The sequence below is a fragment of the Lissotriton vulgaris genome, chromosome 6 (assembly GCF_964263255.1).
Source record: "Lissotriton vulgaris chromosome 6, aLisVul1.2, whole genome shotgun sequence".
NCBI lineage: Eukaryota > Metazoa > Chordata > Amphibia > Caudata > Salamandridae > Lissotriton > Lissotriton vulgaris.
This window is the reverse complement of record NC_141694.1, coordinates 792,797,826-792,822,272: the sequence shown is the minus strand read 5'-3', so window position 1 is coordinate 792,822,272 and position 24,447 is coordinate 792,797,826. Positions and strand designations below refer to the sequence as shown.

Below are 24,447 nucleotides of genomic sequence, written 5' to 3'. Positions count from 1 at the left end.
AGTGGTGTGTGCATGTTACAAAAGGGCACCAAACACAAGTACATGGAATATACTGCAAAAAGGCAAACACTCCAATCACAAGAACACACTGGGAAGGCACTTCCATAGTCATGGAAAGTAGAAATTTTCAGTAGTGGGAAGACTTCCTCCAAATAACAAGAGGACGTGAATTACTTTTGGAGGTGTCTCTGGAGGAGGAGAACTTTGAGGTCCCTTTTGAAGGCCTGGGAGGAGGCGGTGGTCCGGAGCGGAGGTGGAACGGAGTTCCAGATTCTCACTGCGTTGCCTGAAAAGGATTGGGCCATTGTTCTTTCCTTCTTGAAAGTGGGAGGTTCAGGCAGTAGATTCTCCGCATTGCGTGAAGGTCTAGAAGCCTCCAGAGAGTTTCAGTTTATTCGCCAGGTAGCGAGGAGAGGAGGAGTGCAAGGCTTCGTGGGTGATACAAGCGGCCTTGTAGATAGCTCTAGCCTCGAAGGGAAGCCAGCGGAGGGTGGATAACATCGGTGTGATGTGATCGCTTCTTTTGGCCCCATAAATGAAGCGAGCTGCTGAATGGAAAACAGACTTAAGTGGGGACAGGTGAGATTTGGGGAGGCCAGTAGAAGAGAGTTGCAGTAGTCTAGTCTGGAGAGGACCAGCGATTGCACCAGGGTTATAAGGTCCTGCTCCGGGAAGAAGCGACGGATTCCCTAAAGAAGGCGCAGTTGGTAACGAGCAGAATTTGCAATAGAATTGATGTGGGGAGTTAGATTGAGTTTTTTGTCTAGAATGACACCAAGGGATTTTGCGCTGTCGACAATGATAGGTTTATTGTTTAGTAGATTCATCTGATCCATCCATGATTAAACCGGGGGAGGAGAGAGTGAGGAGGAGAAGATGAGGAATTCAGTTTTGGAGGGATTCAGAATCAATTGATGAGTTGACATCCAGTTTTGAATGGAGTCAAGAGTAGAGCTTAGGATGGAGAGATCATGAGTGGAGGCAACTTTGAGGTAGAGTTGAGTGTTGTCTGCCTAGAGATGATAGTGAATCCCGGATTTGCTTAGGAGGTTTCCCAGTGGTTCTAAGTAGAGATTGAACAATGTGGGTGCAAGTATAGAGCCTTGGGGAACACCTTGACCCACCGCCACAGGAGAAGAAAGACTGTTCGCTATTTTGATCATTTGAGCTCTGTCAGGGAGGAAGGATGCAAACCATTTAAGCACAGTGCCCTCCATGCCCATTCTCGGTTGAAGAATATTGAGGAGGGTGTTGTGATTGACAGTGTCAAAAGCTGCAGAAAGGTCAAGGAGAATTAGCAGACAGGACCCCCCGGAGTCGAGTATCCTCAGCGCATCATCAACCACTTGCAGTAGGGCTGTTTCAGTGCTGCAGTTTTGGATGAAGCCGGACTGACAATTGTCAAGAAGATCATTGTCCTTGATATGACGAGAGAGTTGTTTTGCTACACATCTTTCTGTGATCTTCGCAAGAAAGGGAAGGTTAGTAATGGGGCGGAAGTTGTTGAGGTCATTCGCATCAGCAGTGGGCTTTTTAAGCAGAGGGGTGACCTGCCCAGTTTTGAAGGAGACAGGAAGGGAGCCTTGCCAGAGGGAGAGGTTGATCAGAGTGGTCCAATAGGAAAGGGAATGGGTATAGAAGTCAAAGGCAATGGCACTGGGGATAGGGTCGAGAGAATGGTTGGAGGGCTTTGTTTTGCGTATGCACTTGAGAAGGGCATCTTCAGATATAGGGTCAAAGCTCTGCCAAATGGCTAAGGATTTGTGCTCCTCTGGAGGTGTAGGATGAGCGACCTGATCCACAAGTGATTTCACTTTTTCATCGAAGAAGATAGCGAAATCCGCTGCTCTCTTTGTAGAATCCTCCACCTTGGAGGTGAGGGAGAGCAGCTCGGAATCTTGATCTCCGAGGACGGCTTCACTACCACGGTACCCGACGCCGCCTAAGGGGACTCCTCAACCGAGGCGCCCGGTCAGGCCGCAGTCGCCTGCTCCTGCGAGGCCTGTGGAGCGTCCGAAGTCGCCTGCTCCTGTGAGGCCTGTGGAGCGTCCGAAGCTGAGGAGATCGCGTTCTCGCTCCGACCGGAGGGGGAGATCGCGGAGTCGTCACCGGTCGTCGACAGGATCAAGACGACGCCACAGGAGGCGCAGATCCAGATCCCACACAAACTCTTCTGGGACCAGGGAATACTCGCTGACTTTGTCGGAATCTCCAAGGACGAGGGTGTCGCCTGTAGACGACATCGTCTCATTCCAAGATGTTCTGCTGAGGGGTGCGGTTAAGTTGGGCATCACGGTGACGGTGCCTATGTCCACGACGTCCGTGATTTACGAGACGCTACATAAAAAGCACCTGTCTCGACCATTGCTGCCTCTAGTATCAGGATTGGTGGAGCCCGCTGAGGAGTTGTTTCTCACTCCGGCGGTGACGAAGGTGGCCCCCTCCAGGCTCCTCAAGAAGTACCGGGCTCCGGATTCTGACCCGGATTTTCTTAGGATGGATCCGACACCAGACTCGGTGATAGTGACGGCGGATAGGAAGCAGCATGCCACCACCCTGTGGTCTACAGTGCCTCCTGATATGGAGAGCCACTGGATAGACTCGGCTGGCAGGAAGGTCTGTGGGACAGGGTCTACCACAATTAAGGCGGCCAGTGCCGCGGCTTTGCTAGGGCGATACGATCAAGCCCTATGGGAGTCCCTCCAGCAATTCGCTGAGCTCCTTCCTCGAGAGAAGAAAGAAGAATTTCAGGAGATCCTGAATGAGGGGATGTTGGTGTTGAACCAACTAATCAGCGTGGCTGCTGATGTGTCCCTTCTGGTGGCGCATGGGTACTGCCATGGTGTCAACCAACGGCGCCACGCTTGGCTTCGACTTACGCCTCTCAAGCCAGAGGCTCAACAACGGGTGGCCAACCTGCCTTTCTCGGGGGAAACCCTGTTTGGCAAGCATGCGGACGACGAGATGGGCCGCATGAAAGCGGAGGCCGAGACCCTGATGGCTGTCGGGTTGGAGAAGCCCAAGGAGTAGAAGGCCTACCGCCAGTTCCAGAGACGGTTCGGGGCGCAGGGCAGAGGGCAAGGACAGACTTTGGGAAAGCAGAAACAACAGCAGCAGCAGTTCCGGAGGCCCTTCCAGAAGCACCAGAAGGGCAGAGGCGGCCAACAGTCCGCAGCGGCGAACAAAGACACGTCAGGGTCTTGGCCCTGAGCGGTTACGTACCCTGCATCCGTTACCCACTCCGGTGGGGGGAAACGTTCAATTTTTCAGGCAGAGTGGAGAAAATTACTCAGGACAAGTGGGTGCTGAATATTGTTTGCAATGGATACAGTCTTCGGTTCCCCAGCCCGCCTCCAGCATTTCCACCGGTCAGCTCGCAGTTTCAACTGCGCGAGCTCCAGGCGGAGGCCGATACCCTGTTAAGGAAAAGGGCGATAGAAGACGTACCTCTGTCTCAAAAGGAAAGAGGTCTGTACTCACGGTTCTTTCTAGTTTGCAAGAAGGACAAGAAAGTGTTCTGGCCCATTCTGGATTTGCGACAAGCAAACAAGTGGATTCGCAGAGAGAAATTTTGCATGCTGTCGTTGCATCAGATTCATCCTCAGCTGCAACAGGGAGACTGGCTATGTGCTATAGACCTACAGGATGCTTACTTCCATGTGCTCATTGCACACAAACACAGGAAGTTCCTGTGATTCCAAGTCGGCACCAATCATTATCAGTACACAGTACTGCCATTGGGGCTGAAGTCTGCGCCCAGAACATTCTCGAAGTGCATGACAGTGGTAGCTGCACACCTGAGGAAGAAAAAGGTGTTCATCTACCCGTACCTGGACGATTGGTTGATCAAGGCCTCCTCATTCTCGGAAGCTCAAGCGCACTTCCAGAAGGCGTGCGTTCTCTTGAACAAGCTGGGGTTGCACATCAACATGTCCAAGTCTGTCACGACTCCGGTCCAGTGCATACAGTACTTGGGAGCCTCCATCAATATGCTGTCAGCAAGTGTCTCCTTCGGAGAAGAGACGATTATCACTCCTTCTTAAGGCTCAGGCTCTTATGACCGCTCAATCTACAACAGTGAGGATGGTGTCTTCTCTACTGGGGTCGATAGCCTCTTGTATCTTCCTCACGCCACACGCACGGCTACACTTGAGACCATTGCAGGAGTGCTTGGAGGATCAGTGGGATTAGACGAAAGGGTCTTGGGACGACAAGATACAACTGTCTCTGCATGCTCTTCAGTCTCTGAAGTGGTGGTGTTCAGCAGAGAATCTCCTCAGAGGGGTTCCCTTCCACAAGGACATTCCCATGCAGACTATCGTGACGGATGTGTCTCTCCACGTCTGGGGAGCACACTCCGGAGACTTACAGATACAAGGAAAGTGGTCCACGACGGAATCCACGTATCACATCAATTTCCTAGAACTCAGGTGTTCACTTGGCGCTGAAGGTCTTTCATCCGTCCTTCCAGACCATCTCTCTGCTTGTACAGACGGACAATACAACCACGATGTATTACCTCAACAAGCAGGGGAGCTCGAGATCACGCATTCTGTCTCAGGAGGCGTAGGCGATCTGGTGCTAGCTTCTGGCCAGAGGACTGACGATTACGGCTCCCATCTACCAGGTGTGCAGAATGTTCAGGCGGACACACTGAGCAGACTGATTCAGGAAAACCACGAATGGGTCATAAACGACGAAGTACTAGGAGAAGTCTTTGCAAGGGGGGGGGGGGGACTCCAGACGTAGATCTGTTCGCCACCGCCGAAAACAGCAAATGCCGAGACTTCGCCTCCAGGTACTACCAGCAGGGGACGCTGGGGAATGCGCTATGGATCAACTGGTCGAACAGATTTCTGTACGATTTTCCACCCATTCCCCTGATTCCGACGGTGCTCATCAAGCTGTCCCAATCCAGGGCGCGGATGATCCTGATCGACCCGGAATGGACCAGGCAGTGGTGGTTCACGGAACTGCTTCACCGGTCTCTCCTTCCTCACATACAGCTGCCGTGCCGGCCGGACCTTCTCACGAAGTTCGGGGGGCAGATGGTGCACCCCAACCTCTCGTCTTGGAGTTTGGCGGCATGGCTCCTGAGATATTGCAATATGGCCATTTGAATCTACCAGAGGATTGTATGGACATACTGAAGGAGGCTAAGCGACCTTCCACTAGGACTTCCTATGCTTACAAGTGGAAAAGATTCTGCATCTGGTGATAGTCCAAGAACTATGATCCCACGACATGTAAGGAAGATGTCATCCTTCCGTATCTTCTACATTTGGCGCAGTTTGGCCTTAATTTCCATTCCATTAAGGTTCATCTAGCTGCGCTGACTGCCTACAGGAAATGCCCTTCACAGACTTCCTTCTTCCAGATCCCTGTGATCAAGAACTTTTTGGAAGGCTTGAAGAAAGTGTTCCCTCCTGTCCGGCTTCCTTCGCCTTCATGGGAATTGAATGTGGTGCTGTCCCGATTGATGAAGGAGCCTTTAGAACCTATTCATAAGGCTTTGTTGCAGCACCTGTCCTGGAAGGCGGCGTTCCTCGTGGCCATCACATCGGCCCGCAGGGTGAGTGAAATTCAGGCGTTATGTTGCCAAGAACCTTATACGGTATTCCATGCTGCTAAGGTTGTTATGCGTTCTCACCCTAAATTTCTTCCAAAGGTTATCTCTGATTTCCATCTTAACCAGACCATAACTTTACCTACATTTTTTCAGAATCCTTCATCTCCAGCGGAAAGGTCTCTGCATTCCCTGGATGTTAGGAGGGTGTTGAAATGTTATCTAGATAAAACCAAAGATATTTGTAGGTCAGACCAATTGTTTATCAATTATGGATCAGTCAGGAACGGTCTTGCTACCTCAAAACAGTCCATCTCTAGGTGGATTGTGTCCTGTATACAATTGTGTTACCAAAAGGCTAATAAGACCTTAGGGGGTAAACCTAAGGCTCATTCCACCAGGGGCAAAGCTGCCACGACTGCTTTGCTGCGTAATGCTCCAATTGCAGAAATCTGCAAGGCGGCCACTTGGAAGTCGGTCCATACCTTTGCTAAGCATTACTGTCTGGACACTGATGCCAGGACAGACACTCAGGTTGGGCAGGCTTCGCTGCGAAATCTGTTCGCACAGTAGTGGTGTTATTTCTCTACTCCACCGCCGCTTTGGTGTGGGGATGGGCTTGCCATTCTATTCACTAGATTATGACTATACACAGAGATCCCCTACTACAGAAGGAGTAGTTTTTGTCCTGTAACTCCAGTTCTGTAGTAGGGGTATCTCTGTTATAGTCATAAGTGCCCGCCCTCCTCCCCGGTGGAGAAGGATATTCATGTAAGGAATGCTACAGGTCTGGCGTGTTACGCCTTCAAAAAGAACTGAAAGTAAAAGGGACCTGCTGTGCATTCTGGGATACTGAGAGAGTTCTGGAAAGTTCTCTTAAAGGCACAGTATCCTGTTCTGAGCCACATAATGGCAGCCTACGGGGCTTGTCTGTCCACTCCTTTTCTCTAACTTTCCAGAGGCTGTTGCTGGTAGGGGAAGGTTTTTCTCTGTGGAGAACACTGGACAGGCTGTGCTGTTTGTGGGTTTTTGGTGGCATTTCTAGTTGAAGTACGGGACAGTGTAGCATGTGGATATAGGCTGCATTATCTGTCTTTAAATTCTCTCTTAAGTGTCTGTGCAGGTCTGCATTTTTTGACGACTCAAGAGATTATTTTTGATTGCTCCGGGGTCCATGCACATGGGCGGGACTATTCACTAGATTATGACTATAACAGAGATACCCCTACTACAGAACTGGAGTTACAGGACAGAAACTACTCCTTCCTCTACAAATATGTCATGCCAATGCCTGATGAAAAAAGCACCTGAGGTGGCAGTAACATGCTCTTCCTCGCCTGTCCCTTCCCCATTCTACGAACGGCATCAGCTATTAATGCTAGAGGCAAGCAAGCACATGGTGCTGAGAAACTACATAAGGCTGCTTCCCTAGCTAGTTTGCCACAACAATGACTGAATTTATAAGTGATGAACACCAACATCCCCATCACACCATTAGAAATGAGTAATCACAATGTTCTTGTATTTGATAAATCCCACAAAGCCGATATTGTTCTAAGGACTCTCTGGGATAAATCAAAATGGCCAACTGAGGACCATTGCAGTGAAGGAACTATTTTTGTATGCACCTTTATTTTATTTTTTTAAGTGTGAAAAAATAGAGCTTTCATCAAAGTTTTCAAAGGGATTTATATTAGCAATAAGGCACACAATTATACTATTCATAGTGCAAGCAATCCATAATGGCAACTGACCCCTATGCCACATGTTAATTTTACATGAAAAGAGAATATCTGCTATTATATAATGTTTACATATTCAAACTATCTGAGAAGAATAACTTACCTCTAGTAAATATTAAACTACACATTGCTCCTGATCTCGCCAACAAACACATCGACCCTCACACCAAGTACCCACTCAAAATCACCTCAGTTTGTCACCACAAATGCTTCTATTTGATCTTCAGAATGTTCTGCATAGAAGACTACAAGTGTCTTTCTTGAACCTAAATCTCCTGTGTGCCAGAGAATAATTGTGCAAAGAACAGAATTTATAATTCAAATAGTGCTTCAAGTCAGTTTTATCCTTGAGCCTTCAGCACATAAAAGGGACATCTTATTCAATTTGACAGATTTATTGTCAGCCAGTCAATAAATCTTTATGTGCTACATTTCTGTAGCATAAAAGCACAGATAATACGACAAATATACATTCATTTATCATTCTGGGGATTAAAAACAAATTTAAAAATCATCAAAATTTCAGCTAAAAAGAATCATTACAGTACAATTCTATACATTAAAATATAATTTACAATGCAATGCCATCACACCAGCTTTCATCTTATTGCACATCTCCTTTTTTTTTTTAAACCGCCATATAAAAAGCAGCATAGAGTAGCAAACAAAAGGAGAGTGTAGTTGTTGCAGAAGTAGCAGTGCTGGTCTGCACTGTTTAAACTTAAACACTTTAAAAAGTGGCAAAATTAAATGTCCCACATAGAAGGGACAAAAGAACAGGATGTGTAGATAAGATTGAATAGCTGCACCGTCGCTGGGGCAGGGATCTAAGTCTGACAAAGAGTAACAGTTCGATGGATAGCCTACCATAAAAGCTACGTAATTAAATCGTGATCTTGCTAGAACAAAATAATGTTGCTGATTCAGGGTTAAAGATAGGTAAGTTGGAGACCTTTTAGATACACCAGTTTATAAGAAGACACTGCAGATTTGTGTTCATCAGTCACCATTATTTTTGACACAGTATTAGGTAAGAACAATTGTTTTAGCTTGGACTTGTAACAGCTCAGGCATGAACTAGGGGAAGAAAATATATCAGAAATAAAACCTCGTCCAGTGTTGATTTCATATAAGCAAGCCGGGGTATGCCAAGGGCTGCGTGCAATTTTAGGCAGTCCTCAATTACAAGGCAATTTAATAATGCAGTCTCCCGAGACCACATAGAATGCCAAAGTAATTGCGCTACTTTTATTTTATCCGCAATAAAAGAGGTGCCTAGTTCGTCGTGGCAGACTGCATTCAGAATCCTAAGTGTTTTTTGAAAAAAGCCTTTTCAACAAGTTTTATACCATAAATATCAGCATCGATTTAGCTGTATAGATGGTCAGAAGCTCTCCCACGGGTTATTGAGCCTAAAATGTTACAAACATTATGGAGCCCCAAAATGTTCTTTTCTAACCTGGAAGTTCTATTTTATACCATCGGTTTCCATTGGTATTTACTACAATAAAGAATGCCTAAATAGGCGAAAGAGAGAGCATTGTCAACCCTAATCTTGTTAATGTAATGCAATGATCTTTTCTTGGGTCTTGTCCCACATGTTGCAGTAATGAACCCAAGCGTTCTTGGTCATGACCGTGAGTCTTCGTTGCAGTTTGGGCGCTGGCAGTCACATTTACAGCTGCCTCCGATTGACTGCAACCGAGCTAAGGGCCAGGACCAGCCAGGCCAAATGTCGGATATCCCGGCAGCATGCCACGCAGATACCCTCCGCACCGTAAGGGGTTGTTGGGACACGCAGTAAGACTAAATCTCTCCTCCACTGCCCCGCCAGTGTCACTAAACAATGATAAGGGCTCCCAAAGGCGTGGACGCTGCCTGGGCCTATCTCACCAGAGGGTTCTTCCTGCCCGGAGTCTCATCGGCGCAGAAAGTTCACACGGTGAGCAAACAATCAGGTGGCACATCCCCACTGCACCAGCTGTCTGGGTGATGTTCCAAAACATGTACAGGCTGGATAGCCAGGATTAATGTGGTATTAATTACAGGCCGGCAGCGGAGCTTTTCACAAAGAGTCCAATATGGTTGCCATCTTGGCCACGCCCCCTCCACCTCATCCCACTTAATAGTGAATCCATTCTTCCTCACTAAAAATGACTTAAACCCGATGCTAGTATGGGGCTTATTCACACCCTCCATCCTCAGCCTACAGCACAGCGTAGTGTGATCACTAAAACCCATTAATTCACACTTATATTCAGCCAGCAAAGTATCTAAATCCTCCATATTTAGAATATAATCTATTGTGGCTGTGTGGGCAGTGCTAATAAAGGTGGGAGCAAGGCCAACTACTGAATCCCTCAATTCATTCACCATCACATTGTTAAACTTCACTGATATGTTCTTTAAGACATTACCATGATCATTATATCTGAAGTGCACCAGAGTCTCCTCCTTATTATCTGTCAACCAACAGACTGGTTTTATACACTTTAGACAGTGGTGGGCATTATAATCCCCCACCCAAAGTAACCTCAGTGGCTTATGATGATCATTACCTAAAATCTGGATGACTGCATCTAGAGCTGCCACCACCTGTGAGGTTCTACTGTCAAAACAGTTATTATAATAATTGAATATTAACAGGTACCAGTTCTTTGAAAAGTCACACAGCAAGCAGTAAAAATATACTGATTAGTTATAAAACGTAATTACCTTCTCAGGGAAACTATTTATAATAAAGATGACTAATCTCCCCTTGGTCCTGATAGCGTTCAAAGGACAAGCCAGAGTGTTGTACATACTATACCCATCCATGTGGCTCCTCTCAACCTCTGAGGTTTCTTAAAGACATAAAATGTGGTAGTTTACCGCAAACTCTAGCCAGTCCGGTACACTTAGCTTTTCTGCCCCTTCACATTCTGAAAGAGACTAGTCATCTTGCCTTCCGGAAACAACTCATAACCTTTCTGTTCCCTTGAATTTTGCTGTTTCACCTGATTATGAGTTTTGCCCAGAGCTGGGAGGCCTTCTGGTAGCCATGCGTTTACAAATCTTCTTTTCATTTCATTTCATATGCCATGATAGAAGCTTCAATGACTCAGATTTGATAATGTTCAGATCGGCTATTTCAGAGCTCGGGGGATCATTGCTAAATCTGGGGGAGTGACCAGTCAGTGACAGCCCTTCATCTCTTCCAGAGGTATTTGTTACTAAGCATCACCCCAGAGGGATTAGCAATACAGTACTCAGTAGTATGTCCCATAGGGATCACTCAAGCCGATTTGGGGGGTGAAAGGTAAGAGTTACAAGGTTTATAAAGAAACCCAGAGGGGAGAACAGAAATCTTCAAGAACCCTTAGGAAGGGCATTTTGGTCATCTTAAAAGGTTTGAGACAATATTTGGATTTTTAGAAGTAACAACTATACAGTTGCCAGATATTGTCCTAGGAGATGACCCACCCATTCTACCCTCCTGGCAATGAGAATTTGTGTTGAGAAAGAGTGATCAAGGACCAATGGCTTAATTAGCCAATGGAGTAATTTTAGAATTAACTACTCTGTCGACTCGATCTGAACCAACTTAAGCCTGGGTACATTTGTCGGGATAAATACATAGGGACACACTGCCAAGGACGAATTCAGAACCTGAGCTTCCCTACCAAGGAACCCCCACTTTCAGGAACATGGCTATATGCGTGCTCCATCTACCCTCTGTTCAGGTCAGGTAGAACTTCTTGTACTGATCAAGAGACAGAGGAGATGGGAACCATGGGTGCATGTGAATATCCAGATGCTGTTTGTTTGCTCAAAGTCCCTTTTGTCAGGGCCATAGAGAGCAGCCGAGTGAGTATTTGCCTAGCACCTCTATCCATATTACCAGAACCAATTTGATTGTTAGGGGGATGAGATGAGGCCATTAATTCCTCAGTGGAGGTGCAATATAAAGATTTCTAAGCAGTTTGGACATTCTTGCATTTATACAGTGGAAGCGGTCCTGTAATGGTTTTATATGCAGTTGTATCATAGTTTCTACATTGCAGCATATTTCATCAGCATTAAAAATAGCCGGCGTATGAATCAAATTGTCCTGCTTGTTACCGCTGTATCCATAGTATTTTTTAGTTAGCAATGTTGTGCCCCATGGTCCGCCTGGGTGCAGGGGCCTGTAGACTTTGTCTCGGCAGCCCTCGGTCTATTGAACCTGCTGAGTCCCCGGCTCGACCGCATCTCGCCGGATACAGCATTAACCGTATGTATAATTGATAGACACACACACTAGGTGTATTTTCTAACTTTTCGACCTCAATTTTGGTTCATTCACAGGAGTGACATACATGGGGCTGGCCCTCATGTTGTCCTGAAGAAGAGGTGTAGGGTACTTTAACCACATAACAGTTATTTTTCCTTTATCTACCCCTTTTTACCATACCAACTAGGAGCAGGAATAAAAATTTTAGCTTACTAGCTAGGTATTTTTAATTAGCACCTATCACCACTCCACCATACACTGCACCACACATAGTTTCATGTAATCGGTGCTCCTACGTATCCTTCGCAAGTCGCGGCACGCCCCAAGCAGTAGATGCTTGGGATGGCCCCAATGATGAAGAATGTCACCTAGGGGCAACACTGAGTGAGTGAGGGGACTCAAGAAAATAATTTTTATTTTCTGGCAAGGCAAACCCAAAATTAGGGAGAACCTAAAAACTTTCCCTACAGGCTAGGTTCCCACGATCCATCACATATGGATTTTGGTTGTGTGCTGTAAAATGATGTCAATGGTGGCAATCGTGTCACCCACTGTGGCACTGGATACAATTTTCCTTTTAACCATATTCCAGGGAAAGGAAACCCTCCAGCAAGTGATAGGTATCAGAACTCAGGGCAAGAGGGGAGGGCTGGCCCACTCTCTTCTGGCCACTGTCTCCGCCTAGGCACATTCACGGGTGCATCCCATGCCACGTTTTTCACCAGATGCTTTATTGCGCCCGTGGTATGGGGCATGTGAGCCGCACCTCCTTGCTCACCCAATGTGTTGTGTGTCTACAAGTCCCTTTGCATCATCAAAATGCCCCAAAAAGGTCTGCAGGGCATCCCGAACCGCAGGTCTTACCAGGTGCTTTATAGCACTTCAGCGTCGCTGGGATGTGAGACACTCCTCCTTGCTTGCTCAATGGTTTGTTGGACTATGAGGCCCTTTGCAGCATCCAAATGCCCGCAAAAGGTCTGCAGATTTATTGGCATTTATTTATGAGCTCATGCTGCAAGTCTTCTCTACTCTGGATATATGACCAGTTAGGTTTCTCAACCTGAGCCATTTCCATTTAGGACAAACTGTACAATATGGTATTTTCTACATTTAACCTAAGTGTATTTTAAAACAACAATATAATCAGAATTTTAAAAATCTCTTCAGTGTCCAGATCACTACCCAGAATACTTTTGAGCGCTACCACAAATTGGGCAAAGTTGGTTGTAAAAGCAACAAGCATTGGAATGCATTGGTCTCGCCTTTGGGACCTGATATGTATTTAGCTATGCAGCACATTAGACTGGGTGCTAAAACATCTACTGTTCTTTAACATGGAGGGAAAGTAAGCACCAAACTGAGTAACACACCAGATATGGGAGCACATGGATAGAAATATTTACTTTCAGCTGGAAATGGTATAGTCCAAAGCTCTGTTTTTAATATAAAAACAGGTCCTTTGTCCACGGGCGTTCGTGGCAGACACATTCTATGGACTGGGGTGTAGAGAATGCTAAAGTGATTCTGGTATTTTACTGACCTCTGCTGGTCATTTTCTATCAAGACAGTTAAATAGAGGAAGTTGAACAAAGAGAAAGCAATTCTGTTTTTTTACTGACCTCGATTGTTCGTTTTCTGATAAGACAGATAAATAAAGGCAGTTGAACAGAAATAAGTCCCTAAGCGGACGCAGACACGTCCTAGGGCTGATCTGCAGAGCCCACAAAGTACATACAAATATAAGTATATACTAAAATATATACAAGAGGTCTTGAACACTCAACCTAAAAATGAGCAAACATCAATTAAGTCACAGTAGCAATTAACTAATGCATATTTAGGCTTTAGATTTAAAAATTAATACTTTTCTTAATGAATATACAGATGACTACTTCAGCGCCTTAACAGGTCCCAATACTTTTTTATGGCATAAACAAATCATGCAATCAATATAAAACCAGAGTTTGGTTTCCTTTGCAGTCTATCGGTAACTGGACAGTACAAATGTATTTCCTTTCAGGCTTTCTCTTTCACCTTCACATGTATCTATTTCTGCTTCAAACAATAAATAATCAGATTCAGTAAAACACTGTTCACACTTAGCTGTAATTAAAAAAATGAATTAAAATATGAGCATTCCAAGCAAACTATTCAGTTGTATCCTTGGCTTTAATGTTTCCTTTTTCCCATCAGGGCACATGTGGAAATTAACATGTAACTAGACTTTGCTCATCTCTTCAGAAAGGCCATTTACATTCAAAGTACAAGCTAATAATCCAAGTTCACTAATTAGACAAATGGAAAAGTTGTTACTAAATATTTAAGAAACTGCTGAATTAATTTGGTAGTTTCGTGCTTCTTGATTCTTTCTGCCTATTGCAGTAAGGCCCTATGTATTCTGCCATTCCTTCCATGAACTATAAGAACAAGACAGGAGTAGAAGAATTGTAGAAATGTTCAATATATGAGGGTCAGGAATAAATCATTAACGTATGTTTTTGTATTGGTGGTGTTTTATTATGACATACAGCCTACTGCACAATCACAGCTAGACCATCTATAGTGATCACTCCACTGGATAGGTAGCATTAATATACATTTACCCAAATGTGTGTAGATTTAATGTGCGATTAATCAAAATCTATCATTAAAGCTTTATAAAGCTCCAATACCAAGAGCAAGAGACCGAGATACACATCTTATTAGCTTAGTGTTACCAACAGAAGCCCAAAAGGGGGTCACTTATGCATATTTTATTTTTAAGGATTCATTATCTTCAGCCACCGAAGGTGGCATCCTTTATCATTGTGTCGCTTCATGTTGTGAATTCAAATTCAGACAGTCTTTTCTCAGGCTCCTTTCTACCTGCCTATATCATCTAGGATATACTCTACGTACCTAGTACTCTAAATACAAATTATACGGCTTAAAGTTAAAATTATGTGGTGGTAATAGTTATGTTCATTAATACCCCGGTCTCATAAAATTAAAAACAAGCAGAAAAGGCTTGATTATGACTTACCTACAGTTTCTGCCCACAATACGGCCCAAACATATAGGTGTAGGTCATTCATCAAGAACGCAGAGCCCTTTGTCTAACACACAGTCTTTGTCAGTTAGTTCGAAGAATGTATTTGTGCACTACATAATAGTGTGATAGTACATACATTTAACTTCACCATGAAGAGTCCTGCATCAGTCCCATATGAAGGTATTCATGGTTTTTGTGGTCAGTTTATACAGAGTTTTCCTGTCAGGAATGCATGTGCCTTCTTGAACATCGTTGAAGTATACAGACACTGATGAAGGTGTTGATAGGACCTGTAGTCAAATTATACAGTGTTTTCACTGCAGAAATAGCTGTGCTTTGTTACATGTGGTTGTCTTGCTGGGGAAAAAAGAGAGAAAGCAATATGTCTTGATTCACAATATTCAACTACATATCAAAAGTAACCAATTTGTTATTCTTTGGATAGAGAAATTGTTTTTTACCAGCTTTATTTATGCAGAATTTACTATCCAGGTTCATCTTTCTTTCAGATTTCAATTATTTACCACCATTCTAAGAAAATGATTTTGGTAGTTGACAGAAGACACGTGAAAAGTGTGGACAATGAGAAGATGTCAATACCATTCTCTGATATATACATAGGAGGAGCACCATCAGAGATTCTTCACAGGTTAGTTTCCCTAATTTAATTAAAAATATTTGTTTTTAATATCTTAATGTCACTTTCACATGTCGGTCAAGGATGGGCAATGTTCAAAGAACATTGAACTCCACTGGATGTTAAACTGTTTGTGTGTGATCAGGATGCTCATCTTTCAGTGTGTTCCCATTATCAGTCACCGCGAACAAGCGGAAGAACATTGTACACTGAATGCCATCGTTGGCATTAGTAATAGAGTTGCTTCTACCCAATGGTCATGTACTTTATTCATATTTTTATACAATTATCCTAGACATGCAAATTTACCAAAAATGTTATTCTGATAAATTACACTGCTGCTAAAATATGCACCAGTTTCAGTCTTTCAAGTTTTCAACTTGCCTTCAAGATCTTGTGGAGCACATTAGCTGTGTTAACCATTCCTGTAAACACACTGAAGCATCACTGACCCTTCTTTAAGCAGTCGGGTTGATCCAATCACTGCATTTAACACCTCATCCAAAAAGACCTGGTAACCCACTTGGTAACTCCCCCCAGGCATATACTGATACTTGGGGTATTGGTAATTCTGGTGGGCAATTACTCCGAGGATTACAAGTGAAGGTCTCTTTAAAATGAGGAAGAAACTGCATGGAATCAGTCATTTTGAACCATATTCTGTCAATACTTCCCTATTTTCCCCTGGAATTTCACCCAGAGATTTAGTCTGCCTTCAGCAGACAAAGTCTCTGGGAGGAGTGTAATACCAGAATATCTTGGTATAAATATTGACTGACAAAAAGACTGAGTGTACAAAAATGAGGGCCCCATTGGAGTTAATCATAGCATAACTACACTCAATGAAGCAATATGTTTGTAAAGGATATATAGGCCAAAATATTTGTGTCAGACAATAATCTTGTTATTACAATTCTGACATACAACCCTCTGGGTGAATAACATTGGGTCTGAAGATTAATCACTGGCATTGCAATTCTGTATTTACCAGCTCTATCAGAATAAACAAAGAACTTGTAATCAATGTGTTAGACTTGGTAGAGCAAAGTGTAATTATTTTTCATCCAATTAACCTCTATGGACCAATTTCACCAACTAACAGCCAACAAATACACAGCAGGATATAGTATAAAACTTTAAAATACTGCACTTTTCAGCTTTAGCTGAAACATCAACAAATTAGCATAGGCAGAACACACAATTTGTGTGCAAACATGGACCACAGGAAAATCTTTCTGTGTTGCCAGTCAGCCCAGCTCATCTCAAGTCAGCCAATTCAAAAGTTTATCTTGAAATTAAAGAGGCAAAGAGCTGCATCAGGATTGGCTAGGTGTCCCTGAGCGAGGCAAGCCAGATTTTCACCAGAGATGCAGTATCTGTCCTATTGGTGCTTCGACACAGCACACGTTTGGGCAAGAGGGCACAGCACAGATGACTGGCAACTTACATATGTGGAGAAGGCTGCTTCAATTAGGCAGGTGCACATCATATTGTATAATCCTAGGCCCACACCTTTACAAATCTAACCTCTTCACTATACAGGAGTGATTACATACCGCCTAACCTACACCCCACTGCTAATTATCCCCAACACAATTCCCCCACCTCAATTGCCTGTCACTGTATCTACAACTCTCAAACCTAGATTAGCTTAACTTCCTGTAACTGTAAACCTATAGTTTTCTACCTTCTGCAGGTGAAAACGTACTCCCAACCTTCCCTTGAAACTGCTTCACTCACCCCAAAAGAAATAAAACCCTTTCCAAACATGAAAACCTCTTTGCAAACCACCTAGTGGCACCTGCTCATCAGCGACAAATACAATATTTACCGCCCCTTGCGCACCTGGCTCATGCAAGCCAACATCACTTCCTAAGAAAATCCCCTCTCTTTCTAAAAGAGACTGGGATGATTGGGTGGGACAAAACCTTAACTGGCCCTGTCAAGGCACCAGCCACTGTGTCACATACCACAAAATGACAATTCACTGTGTCCTAACTATAATGAATAAACAATGATCCGGCACTCCCCTCAATGATACACATGGTTATAAAAGACACATTTTCAGAAATGAATCAGCAGGTCGTTGTATATTTTCTTTATTCAAAGGTCTTCTTTTTTTTAAAATACTGACACAAAGTAGCCAGCGCGTTTCGTCCTTACGGACTTCTTTAGGATTACAAACAAATATATACAAACATAATTTTAGAAAATGTATACAAAATCTATTCTACACATATATACTAAATTAATATTATGTACATTTAAAATCACAATTGTATAGGAAGCAAAGAATGTTTCCAACACACAAGTAATCTCCAGTACATTTCTTATTCATTCATGAATTTTTCAATTTTGAATACACCAGTGAGCGGGTGATTTTTTACGGAAACCACACAAACCAGAGAGAGACAAATGAATTCCCCTCATATCAATCATTAAGAATGATGACCTGCTGAAAAATGGAGTCCAAATCATACCACATTTTAAGAAATCGCTAAAGAGGGTCTGGAAACAGGCAAAAAAATCTTCTATAATCGTCTCATTTCAAGTTCAAATTACATTACGAATTTATTACACCAGAGCAATGGGTCATAGTTCCAAGGTGATATCAACAACAGTTTTGAGTGTACACGTCATCATGATGTACCCTGGGAGACTTATTCGTTTTTATTCCAGAATGGAGGAAGAAGGTGTACTAAGCAGATTCTGTAATCTGAGGAAAAATATTCATATAATTTAACTATAGGTGTGCTAACCACAATGGTTCTTCTTAACATCCCTTACGATATTTTTTTTGTGGATGTTTGTTAATGAAAAAAGGCTTTGCAAATGCGATGTATCAGTTGCTTCCAATAACTCTCTAAGCAACAAACATTAAAGACACAATCTATCACAAAATTCCTTTGAAGCCGCTTATAAAATTCATAAAAAGTAGCATGAATATTTATCTGTACACACATACCTCAATAGGGGTGATCTGGTATGAAATCCTGAGCACTAAAGTGGTGGGCTCGATCTAGTCATCCATCAGTGAAATGGGTATAATATTTATACCTATCGCAACCTATAAAAACAGATGGCATAAGCCATTACTCAAACAAGTCTATCCTGTGTATTATGAACTTATTAGAAAGCAAAACACCATTCGCAATAGTCTAAAAACAATACATAACAAGTGAGCAAATATATCATGATGCCCCTTATTTGTTGGGTACTCTTGGCATTTACATTAGGTCTTTGCTTTGAGGGTTAAATTTAACCAAGATATATGGGTGTCCAGTGGTATGGTATAGAATCGTTTACAAACCTTGTCTTTTGTTAATTTAATCTAAAATGTACGGGTTTCTTTAAAAGCTGGTATCATTAACTAAAATAGGATGGTGCATACGACCGAATGCACAACAAATAATGGGCATCATGATATATTTGCTCATTTCAAGTTGGCGGCCAAAGCTTAAAATCGTTTACGAGCCTGCCAACATCATATGTATGACTATGATTGCAAGCTCGGTTGGCTTTACTTAAAAACGCCAGTCATGTATAGTTTTTAGACTATTGCGAATGGTGTTTTGCTTTATAATAAGTTCATAATACACAGGATAGATTTGTTTGAGTAATGGCTTATGCCATCTGTTTTTATAGGTTGTGATAGGTATAAATATTATACCCATTTCACTGATGGATGACTAGATCGAGCCCAGCACTTTAGTGCTCAGGGTTTTATACCAGATCACCCCTATTGAGGTATGTGTGTACAAATAAATATTCACGCTACTTTTTATGAATTTTATAAGCGGCTTCAAAGGAGTTTTGTAATAGATTGTGTCTTTAATGTTTGTTGCTTAGGGAGTTATTGGAAGCAACTGATACATCTCATTCACAACGCTTTTTTCATTAACAAACATCCACAAAAACTTTCTGAAAGGGACGTTAAGAAGAACCATTGTGGTAAGCACACATATAGTTAAATTATATGAATGGTTTTCCTCAGATTACAGAATCTGCTTAGTACACCTTCTTCCTTCATTCTGGTATAAAAGCGAATAAGTCTCCCAGGGTACATCATGATGACGTGTACTACTCGAAACTGTTGGTGATGTCACCTTGGAACTATGATCCATTGCTCTGGTGTAATAAATTTGTAATGTAATTTGAACTTGACATGAGATCATTACCGTGTCCTAACTATAATGCCCTCTCCTGCCTACTGGTCCCAGTCCAAAATATACCGGCAATCCATCAGGACTGTACCAAACACATGAAATGCCAGGGGGACAGACCTCCCCAGTTGGCTGCCCCCAAGTTCATAATGGGCGACAGAGCACAGCTCAGATGACTGACAACTTATAATGTGGAAAAAGCTGCTTTAATGAGGCAGGTGCACATCACATTGTATAATCCTAGGTCAACGCCTTTACAAATCTAACCTCCTCACTATACCTATTACCTACTCCTTGTCCTCCCCCCAACCCCTAATTATCTCCCCCACAATTCCCCAAACTCAACTGCCTGTCACTTCTACTAAAACCCTCCAATCTAAATTGCCTTAAGTTCTGTAACTGTAAACCTTTAGCTTCCTGCCTTCTGTAGGTGAATACTTACTCCCAATCTCCCCTTGAAACTGCTTCACTCAACCCAACAACAGTAAAACCACTACCAAACATGAACACTTCTCTGCAAACACCCACTCAGAAGAACCCTACAGAGGGTTCTTCTGCCCCCTCAAAGGCAAAACCCCCTTGATCCTTTTCAGGTAATAGCTCCTGACTACCTGTTACTCTGCTTATTCTTAAAACCAGAACCCCAAGCACAAATACTTGCACCTGCACAAATATATCTCCATACTCTTTCCCTGACAAGTGAACCCCATCCCCACAAAGGACCTGGGGCACCTTGTAACACAACTCCTGGTGAACTATCCTGGCCACACCTTCCTTGCTGCAGAACTTCCTCAATTACCTGTTCAATTTTACTCCTCTCTTTGTCTATTGCTGTTCATCTGTCTGTTCCCCATCACTGCCGTTTGGGTATCAGTTCTATCCATAATATGTACTTTCCTGCCCACACACTTTTTACCTCCTTCACACCTGCTTTTATCAAAGCTAACCCTTTGCTCCTCACCAAGTTGTTCTCACCTAAATGGATTATTAAGGCATCTAGACACAGTCCAGCAGCCTGTCCAATCTCTGCAGTAAATCCTTCCATAACATGCCCCCTTTGCCATGCTATTGTAGTCTAACATTCTTATTATTAAAAGCCAGTTGAACACCAGAACCCCTGCTCCCTGCCTGTTTTTCCACCCACTTCAAGAAAGAATGTCCTATGATCCATAAGTGAGATACTCCAAATTCGGGCCTGGAACAGAACAACCAACAAACAACAACAACAATTAACAAAACTGCATTTTATGCCTCCCTTCCTGTCTGTTGCACATATGTCTTGTACCAATCTGATGACCATCTCCCAATACACTGCATCTGGTCTTTAGACCAACCTTGCCTATTTGCCTCCATTGCACCTCCAATCCTAAACGATTGTGTCCCGTATTCAGCTGCTGGCAATCTCATGTGCACAAATGCCTTCCATAACACTGTAAAGAACTGAAAAGCGGTCCCCCATGACCTGGCCTGGAGTCTGAAAAACTTTGTAAAGCCCATAATCCTGCCAGTCCAACATTTATAGCCCAAATATACTGACCAAAAAAAGCTTCACTTGGTAATCGCTTAGCTGCACTTCGGTCCCTTTTGCCTTTTGATCCATCTTTGAACGATGGATATTAATCTCCACACTGTTGTCTTGCGACTGCACATCCGCCACACCAGCTGTTCACTGTCCCTGCCTGTCAACAACTCCAACACTAATAAGACCCCCAAAAACATCCAGCACATTAACAACAAGAACACATTTTCTTCTTTGTCATCATGACCAGCAGCAGTCAGAGCCCCCATCCTCTGTGCAAATCCACCCACACCAGGGATTTTCGCTTCCGCCCCCTATTTCCTCTCACTCTACCTTCTATTAGCTGTGTCTCCAATTCACCAGCTGATGGGGCATTACCCCACAGCATGTTTCCCATCAATACAATGCCAGCCAAATTACCCACTATGGTAATCCTTCACCATTATTTGTCAATCATGTTTACTAAAAGTATCACATCATCAGTCCTCTGCCAAACCTCCTTCTGATTGTCCATCCTGTGTGCCCCGACTCCAAAAACTTTAGCCACACCTCTCTATATACCCTTTTAGTGAACTGTGCCAGAGTACCAACTGTAATATCTTACATGTCTATCCAACCATAGTTCTTCCAGAACTGGCATCTTTTCCTTGTAAGCTTCCAAAGCAAGCCCATGGAACCTCTGCCGCAGCAAACTAAACAAAGCATCCACAATGTCATTCTCCAGTCCCCATACATGCGTCACTCTGAACATAATGCTCTGTCTTAAGACTCCAAGCACAAACACCCTTAACAAGTTCAAAACCTGGATCCCTAGCTGACTGCCTGTTGACAGTCTGTACCACTGACATGTTGTCTATGTTAAAAAGCACTTTCACCTCTCGACAAGAACAAGGCAACCACTAATGGGAAAAATCCCAGCAACACTATGCGTCTTCCTCCATTTATCCATTCCTCAAGCCATTGCTCCACGCTCAAATGCCCCTGCCAGTATAGACTGTAGCCACCACCGCCTGCTGCATATGAGTATATGTGAATACCCCACTATGCTGTATCCCCCAACCCTTGTAGGTAAATGCCATTTAACCGATCCAAAAAGAAATGTCATATGCTCAGATCCGCCATAACTCTTGCCCTATACCGTAGCCAATGGTGTGGTAAAGACAACCCGGATAATGCCAACTCCAGCCTCCTACAAAAGCTCTGAGCAACTCCTACTACTCTGCAGGTGATGTTTGAGTGTCCTAATAGTGCCTGCATCTTCCGTACCCTCTGTTTTTCCTTTGCCAGCACAGTGTCAATCAGTTGCACCATCACTCATTTCTTATCATTTGGCAGCTGTCTCTATGCGTTCTGTATCAGTACCTAATAAAGTCATCCTAGTGTCAAGTCCTACCGTCTTTTACACTGCAAATGGCACATCTACATCTGCCATGGCCAACATATGCTGGCAGTCCATGGAGTCCATGGAGTCTTTCGAGCCTACAAAAAATAAATCATCCAGGTAATGTGTCACTGAGCTGTGTCCCTTAGCAAACGCGAGCAGCCACGGCAAAAAAGGACTAACATCTTCAAACAGTGTGCATGAAATGGAATACCCTACTGGTAAAGCCTTGTCTACACACCATTTGCCATCAAACTGTATTCCCAGCAATTCAAAATATTTGGGGCTCACAGGAAGGAGGCTGACTTTATGTCACTGGTCACCATATATGACCAGTTTCCATTTACTAAGTCTATGGCCATATCTACAGAGAAATATGAAACTATTGACATATCTTCTACGTTATAATCATTCACTGACTGTCCTTCAAGCCAGGAAAAGTGTTGAATCAGCCTGAATGGTCCTATTTCCTTTTTGGGACCTTACTATCAGTCTGTCCAGTGGCCAATCATCAAATGGGCCTGCCATCCTGCCCTCACATACCTCTTTTTCCAATTTGTCCTTAACCACTTGGAGATGCTCCCTGACTGACTTTAGATTTTGCGCCTCCCTTCTGTTACATGGCCCTTTATAGCCCTGTTCAAAACCATTAGGATACCCTTCCCATAATAAACATGGACCTCTGCAACTCCCTGCCACTATAGTCAGAAAATCAGCCCGTCCAATTTAACTGGTGTATTAGCCCTTCTGACTCTCTACCTCCCCCCTCTGTCTCAGTGGGTGCCAAGTGGCTCCTTGCACCCCTTGCAGCCCCCCAAAAATCCCTAGCAAAGTATAACTGGGTTCCTGGCTGAGCACTTTGAACATCCATGCCAGAATTTCCAGTAATCCCTGCCACAGAAACCTCTGTTTAAAGCCAAGCATGCTCCCACCTGCCTTGCCTGTCCCCTACCTGCTGTTCCCGCACAACCCTGGGAAGGACACACTTGAAATGGCCGATTATGGGCAACCTAATAGCCATAAAGACTCAGCCCCAAGCCTTATGACTCGAAACCACCCCTTCTTGTCCCCCTTTCTATAGATGCTCCCGGATCCTGACCATTGCAATGTGGGGGTTACTAACTGACACCAAAAATCCTGCCTGCTCCTCCCCTTCCAATCAACCCTCTTGCATAGCCTTCAGACCTGCTCTACCGCTCCCTGTCGAAAGCTAATCCCTTGTCCACCTGCTCATACCACCTCAGGCTCTTTGTGCCATTTGTCTTGTGGTCCTCGGACCTTGTCATCGTGTGAGTGAACTGGCCACAAGGGGCCTTTCACTGTGTCCTACATGGCCCGTTTCAGGCAGCCCTGCCCATACTGATTCACTCACTCTTGGCATTATTGATTGAGGCGGTGAGCTGCTGCTGCCACGCCCTCTGATGCTCAACGCACTGGCTGGGCCTGTCCACCACTGATGCTACCCACCCCTGGGCCGATGTGCAGCAAATCCTCATGCCCCACTTCCCCAAGGAGGTGTACAGCTTCTTCAATTTGTTTGTCCTCTATCCTCCTAAAATGCTCCTAACTATAACTAAATGCTCAAAATGCCCCAAAACCTTGATCTGGCCCTGTCTAGCTACCAGCTACTGTGTCACAAATCACAAAATGGTGGTTGGTAGCCCCGTTCACTGTACCCTAACGACTGACCATCCGTACTGTACCACCTGTCGAAAATATCAGACAGACATACCTCCCCTGTTGGCTGTGCCCAAGCGTTTATTACTTGTACAGAAGAACAGGTAGTAGATAACACTCCTGTCTATCCCTGTTTTACACCTAATCCAGAAATAGTTATTGAGCTTATAGTTCTTACTGAATTATTGTTTGTTTTTTTGCTGTATGAAATCGTTGCCTTATTTAAGCTAATGTAAGCTGAATTGAATGACTGCTTTCCTTGTCTTTTTTCGGTCTGACAGTGTACAGTCACACGTGGCCGTAGATATAGCCTTTAAGGGATGCATGAAAGGCTTCCAGTTCCAAAAGAAGGACTTCAATTTATTAGAGGAGCCAGGCACGCTTGGAATCAGCTACGGCTGCCCGGAAGAGTCACTTGTAAGTAGAACTCAAGAGTAAACCACAAAAGTAATTTTTTAAACAAGTCTGCTTGCAATTTT

General features: G+C 43.8%; 1 protein-coding gene across 1 annotated transcript in view; it reads left to right on the top strand.

Moving 5' to 3' along the window:
• LAMA4 (laminin subunit alpha 4) overlaps positions 1–24,447 on the top strand; it is a 583,946-nt gene that overhangs the window by 481,079 nt on the left and 78,420 nt on the right. The window contains exons 27-28 of the mRNA XM_086926829.1: positions 15,101–15,240; positions 24,250–24,385. Coding sequence (XP_086782955.1) covers positions 15,101–15,240; positions 24,250–24,385 — 276 coding nt within the window. The remainder of the gene's footprint in view (positions 1–15,100; positions 15,241–24,249; positions 24,386–24,447) is intronic.